Source organism: Trichomycterus rosablanca, chromosome 6 (assembly GCF_030014385.1).
Source record: "Trichomycterus rosablanca isolate fTriRos1 chromosome 6, fTriRos1.hap1, whole genome shotgun sequence".
Classification (NCBI taxonomy): Eukaryota; Metazoa; Chordata; class Actinopteri; order Siluriformes; family Trichomycteridae; genus Trichomycterus; species Trichomycterus rosablanca.
In genome coordinates, this window is record NC_085993.1 from 15,827,453 (window position 1) to 15,849,220 (window position 21,768).

At 38.9% G+C, this 21,768-nt stretch overlaps 1 protein-coding gene across 2 annotated transcripts in view; it reads left to right on the plus strand.

Moving 5' to 3' along the window:
• LOC134316305 (cadherin-22) overlaps positions 1-21,768 on the plus strand; it is a 152,339-nt gene that overhangs the window by 102,781 nt on the left and 27,790 nt on the right. For both annotated transcript variants that reach the window (XM_062996651.1, XM_062996650.1), the window contains one exon: positions 12,964-13,081. In XM_062996651.1, the coding sequence (XP_062852721.1) occupies positions 12,964-13,081 (118 nt within the window). The remainder of the gene's footprint in view (positions 1-12,963; positions 13,082-21,768) is intronic.

Sequence of the window (21,768 nt, forward strand, 5' to 3'; positions counted from 1 at the left end):
GATAATAATGATAATAATAATACTACTACTAATAATAATAGTAATAACAAATAATGATAATAATAATAATAGTTATTATAATAATAATAATAATAATAATAATAATAACTACACAGAAAAAAAATGGCTGTTAGGATTTCATATTTAATAAATATTTAATTAGGGTTAAATAAATACTGTTTTACCAAATAATAAAAAACAAGATTTGTACTGGAATTGATTGAATTAAATGGATCAAATACAACCCAAATGATTATATTTTAATTATATATTAAATGACAAAATACAATACAAAAAAAACCCCAGAAAGCTGTTGTAGTAAGTGTTCTTTTACTATTGTTATTTTTATTTTTGCTTGTGATACCTACTTGTGCTTTACTAGCAATGTAATCAAGAATAAATATTATGTAACATGTCTGCGTATGTGTTCACCCTTGCTTTTTGTCTTGAACCCAGCGTTGCACAGCTTAGTATCTTAATGTAATAGTTGGTAAAGTTATAGGGCATATAAAATGTTAACTGTACTACTTGGGCAGCACAATGGCTCAGTGGGTTGCACTGTCGCTTCACAGCAAGAAGGTCTTGGGTTTGATTCACAGGTAGAGCGGTCCGGGTCCATTCTGTGTGGAGTTTGCATGTTCTCCCTGTGTCTGCGTGGGTGTTCTCTGGGAGGTCCCGTTTCCTCCCACAGTCCAAAAACATGCAAGTGAGGTGAATTGGGGATACAAAATTGTCCAGTAACTACCTGTTCTGTCATGAATGTAACCAAAGTGTGTAAAACATGACATTAAAATCCTAATAAAATAAAAATGTACTATCTTGTTATTATCATGTTATTTATTAAACATCTATTTTATGCTACCTTAGTTGTTTAATATAGACAGTTATTGTAGAGATCGTTCCAAATTTTTTCTTATTCTCCCTTCTATGTTAGCTACACTATATGGCCAGTAGTATGTGGGCACCCTTCCTTATTATTAATTCCTCCTGATGCCACACTTCTTGCTAATTGGTGTATAAAATTATAGACAGAAAATGTATTTTATGTTTTCAGCTTTGTGGCAACAGTTTAAAGAATGCATATTCTGCTCCAGATAAAGTGACTGATAAAGTGAGTTTAATATAAATAGTGAGGTTAATAAAGACATGCTTTAATCAGTTTGGTGTTTCCTACAGACACACTTCAAAATATTGTGCAGAGCCTTTCCAGGTGAGAGTAGGCTGTGACATCTACAAAATAAGTACCAACACTACTTATGCCCATTGTTTTTGTGAATCCCATTCGGGGAAAGCACTCAGACAAGCACTCAGACAAGAGACAAGGTCAGAGTTCGGGATGTCTTAATTTATTCTGAGTCCTACAAGAGCTTATATAGACACAGATGTCTTGAGAATAGGCTTAACGTTTAGTTAGAAGACAATAAAAACAAAAACAGAACCAGCTCGTAACAACTCTGTGGTTAGTGTTATCTGCAGAAACAGATTGTAAAATGGTATGCTCAGCTTAACGGTCAAAAAGTCCAGCACTATAAGTATATGGACACTTAAAATCTCTAACAGTTTGTTTGGATTTTAACGTATTTTTACATTTATTACACAAGATCATCAGTTCACAAGTTTAATCTCTAATTCACTTCTGGAGCTCCCGGAGGAAACCCACGCAGACACGGGAAGAACATGTAAACTCCACACAGAAAGGACCCAGACCTCCCCACCTGGGGATCAAACCCAGAGCCTTCTTGCTGTGAGGCGACAGTGCTACCCACTTAGCCACCGTGACGCCCCTAACAGTTTTGTAATAGGATGTACAACTAGCTTATGGTTATGTGTTCCAGTACTTTTGTCCATATACAGTAATGTACTTGCTAAATAAGAAGCCCCGGAAGGGGATGTTGCTAAGGACCCCCTTTTTTCCATTTCCACACTAGTGTGACTCACTTCAGCCAGACTCTGAATGCACCCAGTGTAGATGTTAAGTCCAATTAAGAGTAAACTTGTGCCAAATCATGTCAAACATGCACTTGTTATATCACACTGAGAGAGGATAGAAGGACTGATGGATGGACAGAAATAAGTAAGGAAAGAAAAAAAATGATGGATTGATGGATGGACAGATGGATTTATACAATAACGTGTGCAAAAAGTGGTCTGAAAGAGGTCTAAATACACACACACTCATTATAAATTTATGCCAAAGGATTTCCCTATAGACAACATTTGAGTTGGTTGGAACACTAGTGGACTGCATGACCTTGACCTCCACCTTAGTGAACACCTCTGAGAATATTTACTTTGTTTTACAAGCCAGGCCTTCTTGCCCAACATCAGTGCTTGACCTTGCAAATGCTATATTGATTGAAAGGTCACAAATTCCTACAGACCCACTAAAATTTGTATTGAACTTCTTTCCAAAAGAGCAAAACCTGGCTAAAAGAGGTCAACTCTATGCAAATTGCACAGATGTCTTTCAGCCTCATATTGTATGTGGGCTTTATTTGAGCTCACATGTACACTTTTTATTCACTGTTTTCAGTTATGCAGATTATGCATCAGTGTTGCCACTCTCTATTTTGAAGATCTTACCTCAAAAATTTACTGAAAAATTTACTGAAAACGACAAAATTGTTTTTGTGAATAAAACAAGATTTATTCACAAAAACAAAAATCCTGAGTTAACTGAAAAAGTGGGTTCATTATCAGTATTAATATTTACAAATTGTAATTAAAACAATAATAATTAATGTCTTTCAAACCCAGAGAACGTCCTGTTGAGTCTGATTTGCTATCACTATCGCAATCATCAAACGATACCATGAGAAAATCAGATTTTAATCTGTTCACACTATGGTGATTGACGCAGATTTATTCCTGCAATATATCACAATAAATGACCAAAAAACGGTTCTCGCATCCATGACAATGTATTAAGTAAAGAAGTAAATGTACATAAGCCGTGAAATGGCCAGCGACAACCAAACGTTATTATTTAGTAGTAGTATGCTTTGTCATTCCTTGTTTATGACTGTAGACCATAAAATTGCATGCAGATTTTATCTGTTTGAGCGCAGATTAAAAATTGCAAGATTACTTAGCAAAATCCCCAAATCCCAAGTCGATCCCCCAAATCCCAAGATCTTGGGAAAAATCCCAAGGAGTGGCAACACATAGGCATGTACAGTAGACCCTTGAGTTACGAACGGTTTACCATATGAACATTTTGGGTTTTGGGTTCTTAGAGTCTCTCTCTCTCTCTCTCTCTCTCTCTCTCTCTCTCTCTCTCTCTCTCTCTCTCTATATATATATATATATATATATATATATATATATATATATATATATATATATACATACATGTATATACAGTGAGCGAACATTCGGACAGCGGACAGTGTTTTTTCCGGTGTTTTCTTTACATTTTGTACAATTTTATATTACAATATCCCCAAAGAATGTGCAGAGAAAACTTAGTGGTGAGAAGGGTATGGAGGGCCACACCCCATCAGCATTATTCCTCAGCCCTGTGCAGGCGACATCAGTCAGCCAGCAGGGGCCGCAGTTGCACCAGTTATGAGGAACCAATGATCTGACTTTCTTACCCTCTAACCCTGAACAACAGCCAATCGTTGTTCATGCTGCCGCCCAGTCGGAAAGGCAGAGTTGAGATTCAGTACGATGTATTCGAAACCCCCAACTCTGGTGCGCTAGCGCACTTTACAGCTGCGCCCCCTGAGCGGCTGAAATAGTATAGAATTATTGTTGTTTCTGGTAGATACATTTTATAAAAAAAGAAGGAAATGTATTATGGTGTATGGTACAGCACACATACTGTACTGAAATGTGATGTTTTTTATGTACAGTACTACTGTGTATTGTTGTTCATTATTGTTTATTACAGTATTATCTATTCTATAATTTAAGATTAAGGGAAAATATACTTGTATTTATAACAAAAAAGACCATTTAAGACATTAGAAAGGTTAGGTAATGGGTGATTGGGAGGTCTGGCATGGATTCATTCTATTTACATGATTTCTTATGGGAAAAATAGGTTTAACTAATGAACATTTTGACTTCTGAACCAATACAATTTGTAAGTCAAGGGTCTACTGTATATAAAAAAAAAAAAAAAAAAATTCTGTTTATTTCTAATTCCATTTTCCACAATAAAATGTTAATTCACTGTTATTCTCAAGCCACAGCTTTGCCTTTTTCTGTTAGATAAATGTTAAGGACACAAAATATGAATATTTGCTTAATTAAAGTTACAGTAGTACAGTAGCAGGTCTACATTTTTTAAAAGCATGGCACTGTATATCTAAACATGGACAAACATCATCAGCAAAGAAAGAAAAAAAAGAAAGTGGTTTTAAATAGAAGCTTCCTGACAGGGATTAATAAGCACTTTTCTATAACTGATTTGTTAAATGCCTCAAATGTAGAACCACAAAAATAATTACACAATTACAAAATTGTACAAACACCTCTTAGACCAGTTCTTATTAACAACTGTACAATGTGAGCTTTACAAAACTCTACTACACATTTTATATCAAATGTTAATGTCTGTTTTATCATAAAATTATAATATAATTTTACACCAGATGCTCTTCCTTACGCAACCCTGCTATTTTTATCTGGGGTCAGGACCAGTCGTGCTCCTTTTGAAGTTATTGTCATGAATATTTGTGTTATTTTATCAACCATCTGTACTGTAAAAGTGTAAAAATAACTAAATTAAAATGATAACCAACAGAGTAACCAAATGATACAGGTCTGATCTATTATCTTCTGCTTATCAAACACAGTGTTTTATGGAACATACAGTAAAGGGGTTTTTAATATGCCAATATTTTAGGTTAATGTAAAATAATGAGATTATTTTTTACACTGAAAATAACACAAATATAATATTAAAATAAACACTAAAATACAATTAAAAACAGTTAAAAATCAATAAAAAATACAATAAAACCTGCACTTTACCTTTACTTCTTAATTGTTGTCATATGCTTCTTAATTAGTGGAGAGAACTTATAAGTAGTAATAATTAAGAGAGGTTTAGTGTTTCGATGTCATTCTTTTAATACATTGTCACATGAAGCTTTTTTCTAATGATAAGTGTTTTAGACTCTCTTGGAAAAGCTGATTCTTACTATTTCTTAGCACCCCGAGCTATAAGACAAGTTTAAAAGTGAAACAGTGAGGTAAATCGGGCGGCACAGTGGCTCAGTGGGTAGCACTGTCACCTCACAGTCGGTCCGGGTCCTTTCTTTTTGGAGTTCGCATGTTCTCCCCATTCATTTTCTGTGTGGGTTTCCTCCAGGAGCTTCGGTTTCCTCCCACAGTCCAAATACATGCAAGTGAGGTGAATTGGAGATACTAAATTGTCCATGACTATGTTGGATCCTTGTGATAACCTTGTGATAACACCTGGTGAATCTTGTGTAACGAATAACTACCGTTTCTGTCATGAATGTAACCAAAGTGTGTAAAACATGATGTTAAAATCCTAATAAACAAACAAACAGTGAGGTAAATCCAGATAAACACAGATATACGTATGTTGATGCTTTCAGACTGGATTTGATGGTTATTCCACACAAATGCAGATTCGTCTCATATGAGCACTTTGATGACGTTTTATCGCACCATTCAAGCCGAGTGCAGACCAAAGCAGCAGTTGCACACTCGTTGAGTTTAAGGGTACACATTTTTTGACAAAATGCATTGAGTTTTAAAGATTTTGAGTTTAGGGCACGTTGAGTTACAAGGTACCACTGTATTTTTTATTGATTTTAAGAGCAACATTTCTAGTTCTAGTAATTTTAAATAGTATTTTCATCATTTTACAAGGTTATACTGAACACAGACAATTATGTCCAAACCGGAGCATCCGGATGAAACCCACGTGGACACGGGGAGAACATGCACACAGAAAGGACCCGGACCGCCCCACCTGGGGATCGAACCCAGGATCTTCTTGCTGTGAGGTGACAGTGCTACCCACTTAGCCACCGTGCTGCTTTTTAAAATGAATTATTATTACTTATTATAATTAATGTATTTCATTTTATTTACTATAACCTTTGCACACACCATGTGATATAAATAATTTCCCTGGATGTTAAAAGCAATCTTTTCAAATAAGTAAAGTAAAACATTGTATGTTTGTCCTTCAGGATAAAGTTTTAAACCTCAAATGTTCTTCTTTTATCTTTCTGTGGCTTTTTGTTGCTTTTCCTCCCAGAATCTTCTCATTTTTCCCGCTGCCCTAATCTGGCATTAACCCCAGGTTTAGCCTGCAATCTGACTGACTGTGTGAAGCAGGCTTATGAGCCGGCTGTGTTCAGCCGGTAACCTCTTGGTATTTGGATACAAGAGGCTGATCAGATAAAAAGAGACAGATATCATACAGTGACACGTGTGCAGGAAAAGGCTGGGTAGAACAGCAAACAGTAAGAATGGCTCAGGGAGGAGAAGCCTGTCAACTCTGCACTAGACATCAAACAGCACTGAGCAATCTTCTTTGACATATCACAAGGACTTGTTCTCCTTTAGGACTGTCCCAGCCAGATGAGTAATGTTTGAAACAAAACAAGCACACACACATGCACACACATGCACGGGTTAGGAAAAGGGCAAACATGATGAAGCATGCAATGGTCATCCTTGTTTTCTGCCCTCCCCCCAAAAAAATCACAAGCAAAGTAACAGTTAAGGATAATCTTGGGCAGATGGAATGCCTTTATTTGTCATATATACATATACACGTGTACAGTACAATTACATTTCTTATTTGCATATTTCATGTCTACATTTTTTAAATGCATTTTCTTCCTTTTTCCCCCCAATTTTTTTAGTGCGTCAAATTTTTTTTATCTAATTGCGTTATGCTTCCTCTCCACTGGATTGAGGGATAATCTTGGGCAGATGGAATGCCTTTATTTGTCATATATACATATACACGTGTACAGTACAATTACATTTCTTATTTGCATATTTCATGTCTACATTTTTTAAATGCATTTTCTTCCTTTTTCCCCCCAATTTTTTTAGTGCGTCAAATTTTTTTTATCTAATTGCGTTATGCTTCCTCTCCACTGGATTGAGGGGAGCGACTGACACATGCCCCCTCTGACACGTGTGCAGTAGTCTACTGCATCTTTTCACCCGCACAAGGCGAGTTCATATGTGGATCAGCTTTGTGTAAAGAGAGCCACACCCTGATCAATGCATTATTCCTCAACTCTGTGCAGACACCATCAATCAGCCAGCAGAGGTCGTAATTTGCATAAGTTATGAGGAGTTCCTATCCTGCTTATCCAACTTCATGAACAACAGCCAGTCATTGTTTATGCAGCCGCCCAGCCCAGCCGGATGGCATAGCTGGATTTCGATTCGACAAGTACGAAATATCTGCTCTGGTGTGCTAGCTTGTTTTACTGCCACAAGTTCTAACAACAGTGTTTAAACTTTTTTTTAATGATGAATTATTTATCATGATTGTCATCATTATCACCTTCATGTTATACCATGTTTTACTTGCGTGGTTGCAACACAAACACTGGGCACACTCCAGTAACAATGCAGTAACAATCAACCTTCCTCAGACATAGCCATTCATGTCTGTATGTATATAGCATGTCCAATAGCACCGCTGAGATTTGAACCCTGGATTGCAACGGTAGTGCAGTTTACCACTGTACATAAGATACTGTATTTCCCTCTTTCTGGTTAAGCTCCAGCATGAGCAATAGACCACACAGCCCATATCTCTATTTTTCTTAGTGAGATCCACTGCTGAGATCCACCGCTGGCTTGTGTAAAGAGGAGGACTTATGTTTTGATGCAGGCAACACCCTTCCAAGCCAGTGTGGAGGAATTGTGTTAGGGAATTGGAAATGACTAAAATAAGAGTAAAAGTTTGTCTGTGATGTTTGAAATGAAGGAGATTTATATTCTACAGAGCTGGCTAAAATTAACCCTGGTTCTTTTAATATTGCGATACAGGCTTACCAATAAAATGTGGTAAATCAGTTGATTGAGTTAAGACCTGGGTTTTGATCCTAGCCTCTAAGTGTATTACTCTCTGAGTGGGTTTCCTCTGGGTTCTCCAGTTTCCTTTCCTCTCAGCTCCTAATAAAGTGGACTGGCAAGTGGACTGGCAAGATCCCCAGGTGGGCTTGAGAGTGTGCTGCCTCAATATTGAATTGGCACACTCAACAGTACGTACAAATTCTACTGTGACCACAACACATGAACATACTGAATACTGTATACTTAAGTGCACATACTATTGATTGAACTTGGCTAGGTTTTTCATTAGGATATGAACAGCCAGTGCTCGTTTTTCATTTAATTTGGTTCTTTAGCACATAAGGCTTGCCCTTTGGAGCAGAAAGTAATCTCTCCAAACACGTGGCAGCACCCTGGAGAATGTGCTCAGATTTTGGGGGGATTTGTTCATCCTTTAGCAATCCAGACCTAGTCCAAATGAAAGGGTCAGAAGCAGAACACCAGATAAAATCCTAATTAGAGGATAAGGCTGCAGGAGCAGCAGTTGTTACTATTCACTCACTCGCTCACTCCGCCTTACGTACACTACATCAGAGTCGTATTTGAGCTTCTTGTCATTTGCACTGTTTGATTTGCAAAATGAAAATATATGACTTTATCGTTCATTCATTTCATAGCATTAATATTGGCTTCATTTTTATCAATTGGTCCCATTCATCATGGGAACTGGCCACATAATGGAAATGCACACTAGACAGGGCACCAATCTGCTGCCAAACATCTCACCCATTCAGTACACTCATCTCAGGACGGGCTGTGTTGGTAGCACTGTTGCCTCACAGCAAGAAGGTCCTGGGTTCGACCCCCAGGTGGGGCGGTCCGGGTCGTTTTTGTGTGTAGTTTTTATGTTCTCCCCGTGTCTGCGTGGGTTTCCTCCGGAAGCTCTGGTTTCCTCCTACAGTCCAAAGACATGCAAGTGAGGTGAATTGGAGATTCAAAATTGTCCAGGACTGTGTTTGATATAACCTTGTGAACTGAAGAACCTTGTGTAACAAGTAACTACCGTTCCTGTCATGAATGTAACCAAAGTGTAAAACATGACATTAAAATCCTAATAAACAAACAAACATCTCAGTCCACCAACCAAAGAAATATTCAGCCAACAGCGCCCCGTGGGCAGCGTCCTGTGACCACTGATGAAGGTCTAGAAGATGACCAACTCAAACAGTAGCAATAGATGAGCGATCGTCTCTGACTTTACATCTACAAGGTGGACCAACTAGGTAGGAGTGTCTAATAGAGTGGACAGTGAGTGGACACGGTATTTAAAAACTCCAGCAGCGCTGCTTTGTCTGATCCACTCATACCAGCACAACACACACTAACACACCACCACCATGTCAGTGTCACTGCAGAGCTGAGAATGATCCACCACCTAAATAATACCTGCTCTTTGGTGGTCTTGTGGGGGTCCTGACCATTAAAGAACAGGGTGAAAGCAGGCTAAAAAGATATGTAGAGAAACAGATGGACTGCATTCAGTAATTGTAGAACCAGAAAGTGCTTCTATATGGTAAGTGGAGCTGATAAAATGGACAGTGAGTGTAGAAACAAGAAGGGGGTTATGGCTAATCGGTGTATATTCAAATGTTTAAATTGTTAATCACTTAATTTACCTTTACCTATGTACATAAAGTTCACAACATTCCTGCATTTAATTATAATACCTGTGATGTCACATTCTGCTTTACTGTAGTGGGTTACCATGGGGATGTTAGTATCTGATTATTTATCATTTACTCATATTTAAAGCTTTTATACCAGTATTGTATTACAAATAGAAAAAGCGAGATAGTATATGATAATTTGGGCAGCACAGTGAAGCAGGTGGTAGCATGAGTGCCACACAGCATAATGGTTCAACTCAATTAATGTCCTTGTCCTTTAGGTGTTTTGTACGCTCTTTCTACAGGTACTCTAGTTTCCTCCCACGTCCCTAAAGCAAACAGAAGATTAACTGGTTGTTCTAAATTGCTTTTAGATTTTAGTGAGTGAGTGAACAAGTAGAATAATAATGATAATCCAGGGTAGATGGAATGCCAATGAAATTCTGTACTTGCATGTTCCAGATTCTTTGGAAGCTGGAGTCGGAGCACGGGGCAGCCATTGTACAACGTACTTGGAGCTGAGAGGGTTAAGAGCCTTGCTCAAGGGCCTAACAGTGGTTGCATGGCAGAGCTGGGATTTGACCCACAACCTTGTATTTGGTATCTCACAGCTCCACTTACCATATAGAAGCACTTTGGAGTTCTACAATTACTGACTGTAGTCCATTTGTTTCTCTGCATGCTTTGTTAACCCCCTTTCATGCTGTTCTTCATTTTTACATTTTACATTTTCAGCATTTAGCAGACGCTTTTATCCAAAGCGACTTACACAATGAGCTGAACACGATATGCAATTGAGGGTTAAGGGCCTTGCTCAGGGACCCAAAAGTGGCAACTTGGTGGTGATGAGGCTTGAACCGTCAACCTTCTGTTTACTAGTCCAGTACCTTAACCACTGAGCTATCACTGGCGGTGGTGGTGGACGATTCTCAGCACTGCAGTGACACTGACATGGTGGTGGTGTGTTAGTGTGTGTTGTGCTGGTATGAGTGGATCAGACACAGCAGCGTTGCTGGAGTTTTTTTAATACCGTGTCCCTTACCGTACACTTCTACCTAGTTGGTCCACCTTGTAGATGTAAAGTCAGAAATGATCGCTCATCTATTGCTGCTGTTTGAGTTGGTCATCTTCTAGACCTTCATCAGTAGTCACAGGACGCTGCCCACAGGGCGCTGTTGGCTGGATATTTTTGGTTGGTGGACTATTCTCAGTCCAGCAGTGATAGTGAGGTGTTTAAAAACTCTACCAGTGCTGCTGCGTCTGATCCACTCATACCAGCACAACACACACTAACACACCACCACCATGTCAGTGTCACTGCAGTGCTGAGAATGATCCACCACCTTAATAATATTTGCTCTGTGGGGGTCCTGGGAGAGTCCTGACCATTGAAGAACAGCATGAAAGGGGGCTAACAAAGCACTGTTAAATGGACAGTGAGTGTAGAAACAAGGAGGTGGTTTTAATGTTATTGCTGATCAGTGTATATACAGCATTTAGCATTTAGTTTTATCTAAAACAAGTTCCAACTGCAAGAAAATGCAACAGAATGCAACAAAAGCATGTGAGCTTTAATGGCCTTGCTCAGGGGCCCAACAGATTCCTTTTCCTTTCTTCATTTTATACCTAAAAAAACTTGCATAACAGAAATATCCTGGACATGCTGCTAATCAATCTCAGATTTTTATTATTTGAAATTTCAACAGTGACTACACTCGAGTTCTATGCTAAGTAAAAAATCCTTTTTTTACTGTTACTTTAAAAAAAAAAAAGTATAAATAAATAACTAATGCCCCAGGCTTACCTGCACTCTGATTATGTGCTGCTATAGGTTTGTGCTGCATTAGATATAGTTCTTGCAGTCACTTGCACGGCACTGCTAAGTAAAAAAAAAAAATAATAATAAATAAATACAAGCTTGGTTTGCTCTCTGCAGTCTTATAACAGTTACTTTTAATGCTTGCAACACCTAAAAAAGTCCCTTAAAAGCTGAGGATTTTATCATTGCTGTATAGATTAATGTTAGAGCTGAATACACTTCATTACCGAGTAGAAGGTCCTAATTTTTCAATGAAACACAGTGGTACCTTGTAACTTGACATAAATGTCAAATTCATTTTGAATGTATCCATGTTGGTCAAGAAAGCCTTAATGTTCCAATTTATTTCAAAGCTTTCCAGTGGAATTGAAGTCAGGACTCCAAGCTTTTCTTCATCTCTTTATAGACCTTGCTTTGTGCACAGAAGAACAGTATTACCAAAACAGGAAAGGCCCTTCCCTAACCAGACATTTTACCATTTGGTCAAGAAAATCGACTAAACCCCAGCACAGAAAACCAGATTGTTAAGTTGAAAGCTGGACTTCTGATAAGCTTGCGGCAATGCACACAGATGCTCACTACAGAGGAAAAAAGAGATTATTTTACCAGCAACAGCTTCTAATCAGACCCAGCAGAAATAGCCATGTCCTTCAGGATAAGGGACTGAAAGCAAAAAACTTACTCTCTCTTTCTCTTTTAATCTTTTTTGAAGTGTGTCAGTGTAAGGGACCAGAGTTGGTCACACTGGGTCTCCTTTGAGTATAAACATCGCCCGAGAAGAGTTTCGCCCTTGCCGTCACTTTGCCAGTGTGTTAATTCGACTGCGTGTCATTGTGTCATTATTCTTTGAAAGTGCTCTTTTTTTTATTCGATGGCGCTTTTATTCGACAGTCTTATTGTACAAATGTCCCTTTCCTACTTTGTTCTTACTTGAGGGGGTGGCTACAATTTGCTCAGGGAAGTAGTTCAGTCCTCTGTAATTTCCAATTTGGATTTTCTCAGTCTCCCTGAAGAGTGACATAAATACTGCATGAGCCTTTTGAGGAGCGTGTAATGAGAAAAGAGCAATAAGCGTTCATGGGAATTCCACTTGATTGTCGTAGTGGCGCTTGCCACTGGTTTGTTCTCTCCCTCTATTTCTCTCTATTTCGCTCTATTCTCTCCATTCAATGCGTTAAACACGTCAGTCTGTTATGTTACGGGATGTGATAATTTAATAACTGGGCGTGAATTCAGAAAACAGCTTCTGCAAGCACTCTTACCTACATTCTGAATCAGTCGCTTTCACTTACTAATTTACAGCAGAAATGTAATTACTCTCTGCATAGTGCTAGTAATGGAGTGTCAATGTGCATATTACCATCATGACCACATCAGGGTATGAGGATAAAGAGAATTTTAATGTAGGCCTTTCTGTTCTAATTTAGCCCATATTTTCTTCTTCTTTTTTTTTAATCCTAGCTCATTCACACCATCAGTGTGGTGGACCGAGATGAACCTCAGTCTGGCCATCGGTTCTACTTCACACTCGCACCGGAAGCCTCCAACAACCGTCATTTTACACTGTGGGATGTCAAAGGTAAAAAAAAAATCACATTACTTCTTAACCTTTCAAAATTAAAAACTAAAAATTATATCCTTATTTTTATGCAAATGAATACAGATGTTAGAAACCAAGACAAATATACGTAAGTCTGATAGCTGGATATTTTGGTGCCCTGTCCAGGGTTTTCCAGCTTTTCCAGCTTAATTAATATGTGTGTATTGGTGCTTGGGTTGTGCAAAGGTCTATTACACTAGCCCACCACTTCTGAGAAGGAGGAAAGATTATCACATGATTGATCATGAGTACATTCAGACAACATAAATAACACTGAAGGCTCAACAACTGGGAGAATCATGAAGCTGAACACTTGATTGGTATAAATGTGTGTTTAAAAGTTGCAAACTGGATCAAGGATCAGAAATGACACAAAATGTATCAAGGTTTAGAATTATGCTCTTCACATAAAAAAAAAAAATAATAATAATAAAATAATAATAATAATAAAAAGTAGCATCCACCACAATTTAAAATAAGTTGTAGGTGACTTAAAGCACTATTTAATAAAGCATAAACCACAAAAGAATAAATTAGGAAAATTACAAATATATTTATATTACATGAAAAAAAAAAACACTACTTGTTCTATCAGCTAGTTATTTTTGAAGACAAAATAACACATAGCAGGTGGCAGTCAATATCAAGGGTATAAATATAACCTTAGTATCCTTAGTAGCTATATTTTTAGTTTTTGTAGCACAATTGTCAAAGCATTACCTGTTACTTGTTTAAGTATGAAAATAAAATTTGGAATTTCCAATTTTCCCTGTCAAGCTAAACAGGATGTTTGTGTTAATGTCAATTTGTCAATCTGAGTGAATGTGACACATGGCAGAATCAAGATTGATACTGATTTGACACAATGAAAATGTCAACCGGTACAGTCAGGAAATGTCAAACGAGCATGTGAGGACAGTCGAAAATACAACATAGATGCTCAGACAAAAGCTCAGTGTAATGCAAGGCAAATTATTGTGCTAGGATTTGGGCACATGTATTTACTTGCTTTTTTACATATCCCAATTCGTTTTCAAAGCCGGGGTCGTTGTACAGAGGGTTAAGGGCCTTTCTCAAGGACCCAACTGTGGTTGCTTGGCAGAGCTGAGATTCAAATTCTAAACCTTTTGATTGATAGCCCAACGCTCTACTCACTAGCCTACCACTGTCCCTATTAAAAATTATGCAGTCAAGATTCCCACATTTGGGGAATTTGAAAGGTCAGCACAACCAGAGTGCAATGGCTGAGCCTCGCCCTGGACGACCACTTTCTTGCCAGGTAATGAAAATATCATGAAAATATTTTTAGTAGTGGGGACCAGAAATAAGATTTTCCTTATATATTAAAATAATATCACCTCACTAGTGCATTGGTTGTTAGCTATATGCATCTAGTGTTTAGACATGTACTTAAACTAATACTGTCTTAAAATTTTAATCTTATGGCGCTCAGGTGTTGCAGCGGTAAAATATGCTAGCACACCACACTCATCAGTTTGAAACTCAGCTCTTCCATCAAGCCGGACTGGTCGCTGGCTAGGGTTCCTCATAACTGAGGCAATTACGAATTCTGCTGGCTGATTAATGGTGCCTGCACAAGGGATAATGTCAAGGGATAATGAGTAACAGGATGTGGCTCTCCATACACAAAGCTGATCCACAATATAAACTCGCCTCGTGCAGGTGAAAAGATGCAGTCGGTACTGCACACGTGTCGGCGGGGGCGTGTGTCTATCTCGCTCTTCTCAATCTTTAAATAATGAAATATTCCGCTAGCACACCAGCGTCCAGATTCAGAACTCCTCGGTTTGAAACTCGACACTGCCCCCGGTCGGCTGGGCGCCATCTAGCAGGCATGATTGGCAGTGCCTGCAGCACACACGTCTCTGCTAGGGAGGGATAACCGGACTATGTGGGTGGGGTCTTCAAACGCTGTGTATGGACTCTGATTGGCAGGTAGAGAGGCACCTGTGCAGAATGCATGGGTGAAAATGGGTTCTGCTAAGGGCTGCACACGGGTTGGAGGAGGCGTGAGCAGCAATATACCCACCTCAACTGCAATCAGGGATCCCCCAGCAGCGGAAGACAAATTGACTACACTAAATTGGGGAAAAAATGGGAGAAAATGCATAAAAAAATAGAAAAAAATTGCATCAATGTTGCATTGAAAATGTGGGAACAGAAAAAAAAAATATTATTATTAAAAATATAATATAACATTATGTAAAATTCTGCCCCCATTATGCATGAACTACATGATTTATAGGACTTAAGTAATATATTGGTGGTTACCTGTTGTAAAAATCTTGTTACCCAAAGCTGAATTGGACAATCATTTATTTTCAGAATAATTTTCCCATCCTAAAATATTGAACCAGTCAGCATCCGTACACCACTGGAAAAAATAATTAGTCAAGCCAATTCAAATGTATTTGTATAGCGCTTTGTACAATAGACATTGCCTCAAAACAACTTAACAGCCTACAGGACCAACAATCCCTGTTGAGCAAGCCGAGGGCGACAGTGGCAAGGAAAATCCTCCTTAAAATTACAGGCAGAAACCTTGAGAGGGACCAAACTTAGCAGCGACTCGTCCTCCTTGGGTGGCCTGAAGGATGAATTACTGAATTAAAACAAAAACAGAGAGATCAAAATGTGAATAATTATAAAATATACAAGTCTATTTAAAAATCATGCATTTTTCTGACCCACCCATAATGGATTTTACACCAATTAAGCTCAAGGACTATCAGCATTCATCAGAGCAGAATCCAGCCACCGTGTTGCACACTAATACCATTTCCTTCACTGGCACACACACACAAAAATTAGTCATTAACATGAGCCAACAGTTTATTTCCAGTTCAACTGAGCAATCACATTCAAAGCCATCCACCTACACTCCAGACATCTCTGTCTCCTTCTCTATGTATTTTGCATTAGTATATTTCTACATCCTGTCATACATCCTCTTTTCTCACTATACATCTGATTTCATGGACACACATTTGTCAGCCTGTCACATTGAATCTGTCACCTCTCCTTCTTACCATAGTGCATACGCAGTGCATTCGGTCTTCCTTGCATTCCGACACATGGGGACAAATGCGCGATTTACAAACCTGAAAAAAAGCCTTAGAGCAAGATGAAACAATTTTTTTAAGAAAATAGAATATAAATATTTAGCTGTGTGCATTGATGTACTGTGCCATATATCTGTGTTGGAAGATTGTTGACAAAGTATTTTTTTCTCATGACTAATTACTTCTAGAGATACTTGTTAAAACTAGCAATGAACATTAAGCCAAAGCTTATAGTAATATATTTACCTTTAATTTTTTTAGAGACATAATTGTTCTTTGAGCAAGATGGGACTAAAAGAGCACTATTTAATAATATGCAGAAAATTTAACACAAAACTACAATTGACTACAATTGGCAGTAAACTAGATTCTACTTAAGATCTTGGGAACCATGCAGCAGTCATAGGATGTAGTACTTAAATAAATTTGTCCAGTTTCTACATTGGAAGAGCTGCTGGCTTTAACTGTAAATGCTGCTATTGTAAAAAGTGTAGTAGCAACAACAGATCAGCCACAAAGCAACAAATAAATAGAGCAAACACACAAAGGTTAAAGTACACCAAATGTAAAAATCACATGCCAGCACTCTGGTGTTATGGAAAAATTAGATATCCTCTTAGATAGATGGATGGATGGATGGATGGATGGATGGATACTTTATCAATCCTGAAGGAAATTAATATATCACCTGAATATTAGTATTTTGCTGCTTGTGCATTAAATACTTATAGTTGTTAAATCCTTGTGTGGCTGCTCGAGGCGAAGCATAAATAATCATTTATTGATTCATTTATTGTATTTTAACCTGTCAGGGTCATGGTGGGTGCAGTTCACTGAGTGAAATGTAGGAAACACCCTGGACAGTTCGCCACACGCACACTCACAGCTAGGGCAATTTTGTATCTCCAATTAACCTGACTGCATGTCTTTGGACTGTGGGAGGAAACCGGAGCACATGGAGGAAACTTGCAAACTCCACACAGTTAGAACCCAGATCACTCCACCTGGGAGTTGAACCCAGGACCTTCTTGCTGTGAGGTGACAGTGCTACCCACCATGCCACCCATATATGATTTGAAATATAGAGTAATGTACTTTTTATGGTACATAAAATGCCAAAAATGTGCGAGTATACCAACCTATATCCACTTAAAATCAAGAACAAGAAAAATCAGCTTTTAATACAAGTGTCTAAACACAGTAAACATTTACACTGTGCCAGTCCACCAGTGTGCGGTTAATGTTCCGTTTAAAAGGTATATAATAAAATTCACAGTCTACAATATAACATGGCAGGAATATTATGTCTAAAAGAATATAACATAAAATGTTCCGGTAGTACTAAGTGTCAGCGCAAGGAAATTGCAAAATTATATAGTATAGGATTGGCTCAGGGTTGGTAAATCTGTCTGTGTGGAATATGTGCATTTTAAAATAAAAAACAAAACGAACAGGAGGTTTGCAGGATGGGCAGATTTGACCCAACTGAGGGCTGATGGTAGAAACTATTTTTTAGTCTGACAATCTCGAATATTTTAACTAAAACAGAAAACCTAGTGAGCTGCCATGCTGCCTACTGCCTAACTAAACAGCTGCCTAAGTAGAGATGATTCTAATAAGACAGTGAACTTATAAGACAGATTATTTACACTTAGACAGCAATTACAGCAATTACGTCATCATGGTTTAAGCTTACTAAGCTAACACAGTTAGCCTCAGGCCATTCAAACCAATGGGCTGATGAGTCACAACTCGCTAGGATAAGAGCTAACATCTCCCTCCATGCACTGGAAACGGTTAAATTGTCACTGACAAGCCCAAATTTCCAAATACATCGATCAGCCATAACATTAAAACCACCTCCTTGTTTCTACACTCACTGTCCATTTTATCAGCTCCACTTACCATATAAAAGCACTTTGTAGTTCTACAATTACTGACTGTAGTTCATCTGTTTCTCTACATACTGTTTTAACCTGCTTTCACCCTGTTCTTCAATGGTCGGGACCCCCACAGAACCACCACAGAGCAGGTATTATTTAGATGGTGGATCATTCTCAGCACTGCAGTGATAATGACATAGTGGTGGTGTGTTAGTGTGTGTTGTGCTGGTATGAGTGGATCAGACACAGCAGCGCTGCTGGAGTTTTTAAATACTGTGTCCACTCACTGTCCACTCTATTAGACACTACTACCTAGTTGGTCCACCTTGTAGATGTAAAGTCAGAGACGATCACTCATCTATTGCTGCTGTTTGAGTTGGTCATCTTTTAGACCTTCATCAGTGGTCACAGGACGCTGCCCACAGGGCGCTGTTGGTTGGATATATTTTTAGTTGGTGGACTATTCTCAGTCCAGCAGTGACAGTGAGGTGTTTAGAAAACTCCATCAGCGATACTATGTCTGATCCACTCATACCAGCACAACACATACTAACACATCACCACCATGACAGTGTCACTGCAGTGCTGAGAATGACCCACCACCTAAATAATACCTGCTCTGTAGTGGTCCTGACCATTGAAGAACAGCATGAAAGGAGGCTAACAAAGTATGTGGAGAAACAGATGGATTACAGTCAGTCACTGTAGAACTACAAAGTGCTTCTATATGGTAAGTGAAGCCGATAACATGGACAGTGAGTGTAGGTGGTGGTTTTAATGTTATGGTTATGACACTTGTACACCTTTATACAAATTAAAAATCACTGAGAATTTATTTACAGTTGAATAGAACATATTTAAATTTTTTTGTGAGAAAAGTTGTGCCACACTGGGATGAATGCTGGGATCACCTTCGTTGCTAAAGAGGCATTGGATGCTTCCTGGTTATTCAGTCAGAATATCGCTCAGAATAAGGCATCTCAGTAGGCAGCATTTTGAGATACAGTGTATCACAAAAGTGAGTACACCCCTCACATTTCTGCAAATATTTCATTATATCTTTTCATGGGACAACACTATAGACATGAAACTTGGATAGAACTTAGAGTAGTCAGTGTACAGCTTGTATAGCAGTGTAGATTTACTGTCTTCTGAAAATAACTCAACACACAGCCATTAATGTCTAAATGGCTGGCAACATAAGTGAGTACACCCCACAGTGAACATGTCCAAATTGTGCCCAAATGTGTCGTTGTCCCTCCCTGGTGTCATGTGTCAAGGTCCCAGGTGTAAAAGGGGAGCAGGGCTGTTAAATTTGGTGTTTTGGGTACAATTCTCTCATACTGGCCACTGGATATTCAACATGGCACCTCATGGCAAAGAACTCTCTGAGGATGTGAGAAATAGAATTGTTGCTCTCCACAAAGATGGCCTGGGCTATAAGAAGATTGCTAACACCCTGAAACTGAGCTACAGCATGGTGGCCAAGGTCATACAGCGGTTTTCCAGGACAGGTTCCACTCGGAACAGGCTTCGCCAGGGTCGACCAAAGAAGTTGAGTCCACGTGTTCGGCGTCATATCCAGAGGTTGGCTTTAAAAGATAGACACATGAGTGCTGCCAGCATTACTGCAGAGGTTGAAGACGTGGGAGGTCAGCCTGTCAGTGCTCAGACCATACGCCGCACACTGCATCAACTCGGTCTGCATGGTCGTCATCCCAGAAGGAAGCTGACGCACAAGAAAGCCCGCAAACAGTTTGCTGAAGACAAGCAGTCCAAGAACATGGATTACTGGAATGCCCTGTGGTCTGACGAGACCAAGATAAACTTGTTTGGCTCAGATGGTGTCCAGCATGTGTGGCGGCGCCCTGGTGAGAAGTACCAAGACAACTGTATCTTGCCTACAGTCAAGCATGGTGGTGGTAGCATCATAGTCTTGGGCTGCATGAGTGTTGCTGGCACTGGGGAGCTGCAGTTCATTGAGGGAAACATGAATTCCAACATGTACTGTGACATTCTGAAACAGAGCATGATCCCCTCCCTTCGAAAACTCATGGCAGTTTTCCAACACGATAACGACCCCAAACACAACCTCTAAGATGACAACTGCCTTGCTGAGGAAGCTGAAGGTAAAGGTGATGGACTAAACCCAATTGAGCACCTGTGGCGCATCCTCAAGTGGAAGGTGGAGGAGTTCAAGGTGTCTAACATCCACCAGCTCCGTGATGTCATCATGGAGGAGTGGAAGAGGATTCCAGTAGCAACTTGTGCAGCTCTGGTGAATTCCATGCCCAGGAGGGTTAAGGCAGTGCTGGATAATAATGGTGGTCACACAAAATATTGACACTTTGGGCACAATTTGGACATGTTCACTGTGGGGTGTACTCACTTATGTTGCCAGCCATTTAGACATTAATGGCTGTGTGTTGAGTTATTTTCAGAAGACAGTAAAGCTACACTGCTATACAAGTTGTACACTGACTACTCTAAGTTATATCCAAGTTTTAGTTCTATAGTGTTGTCCCATGAAAAGATATAATAAAATATTTGCAGAAATGTGAGGGGTGTACTCACTTTTGTGATACACTGTATCTAGGAATTAGACAGCCCTATTGTCTGTGTTTATTCATTTATTTATTAGGATTTTAACGTCAAGTTTAACACACTTTGATTAAATTCATGACAGAAACGGTAGTTATTTGTTACAGAAGATTCATCAGGTCTCAAGTTTAATGTTAAACACAGTCATGGACAATTTTGTATCTCCAATTCACCTCACTTGCATGTCTTTGGACTGTGGGAGGTAACTGCAGCTCCCGGAGGAAACCCACATGCAAACTCAACACAGAAAGGAACAGAACTGCTCCACCTGGAAATTGAACCCAGGACCTTCTTGCTGTGAAGCGACAGTTCTACCCACTGAGCCACCGTGCTGCCCTATTGTCTATGTAGAGATCTTACTAGGTTATTAGAAGGACACACTATCTTTATTTTTATAGTTGTCTTGTAGATAGTTACATATAGAAGCAGAATGTATGAAACCTTGGTGTTAGCTAGCTATTCTTCTTAGTTCACATTGCTCACCTGACCTGATCAGGTAGAAAAAAAATGGCAATTTTTCTCTATAGAAGATTCTTATCCAGTCTTTGTCGCTTCAAGGCTTGATTACTTAAACTTCCCTTTGCAGATCTTCTTATATATGTCTGATTCCACTATAACTGATTTAAACTGCAGCTGCATGTCTGATTTCCAATCATCCCAAGCACTGCCACATCACCCCACCGCAGCACTCCATTCACTTGCTTCCTATGGCTGCAGTTCAGTTTAAAACAATGATGCTTGCCTACAAAGCTAAAAATGGACCAGTTTCGACCTACCTTAGAGAACTTATCAAACCCTGTTCTGTACCATGTACATCTAGAGCTACAAGTCTACAAGGCTAGTCTTGAGCCACCCATTTGAACTTGAGGAAGACAGGTATCAAGGCTCTTTTATTTATTAGCACACTATTTGTGGAATGAGTTTTCCCTGTCTGTTTGAACAGCTACATCTCTTGCTTCTTCAAAATTGACAAAGTGCTTACTAAATAGAAACCACAGTATGCATTTAGTAATCTTATAACTATGTATTTTATTTGAGTTTAGATTTGTTGTCTTGGATGGTTGTCTATTTGTATGTGAGTAAAGAAATGTCTACTGAA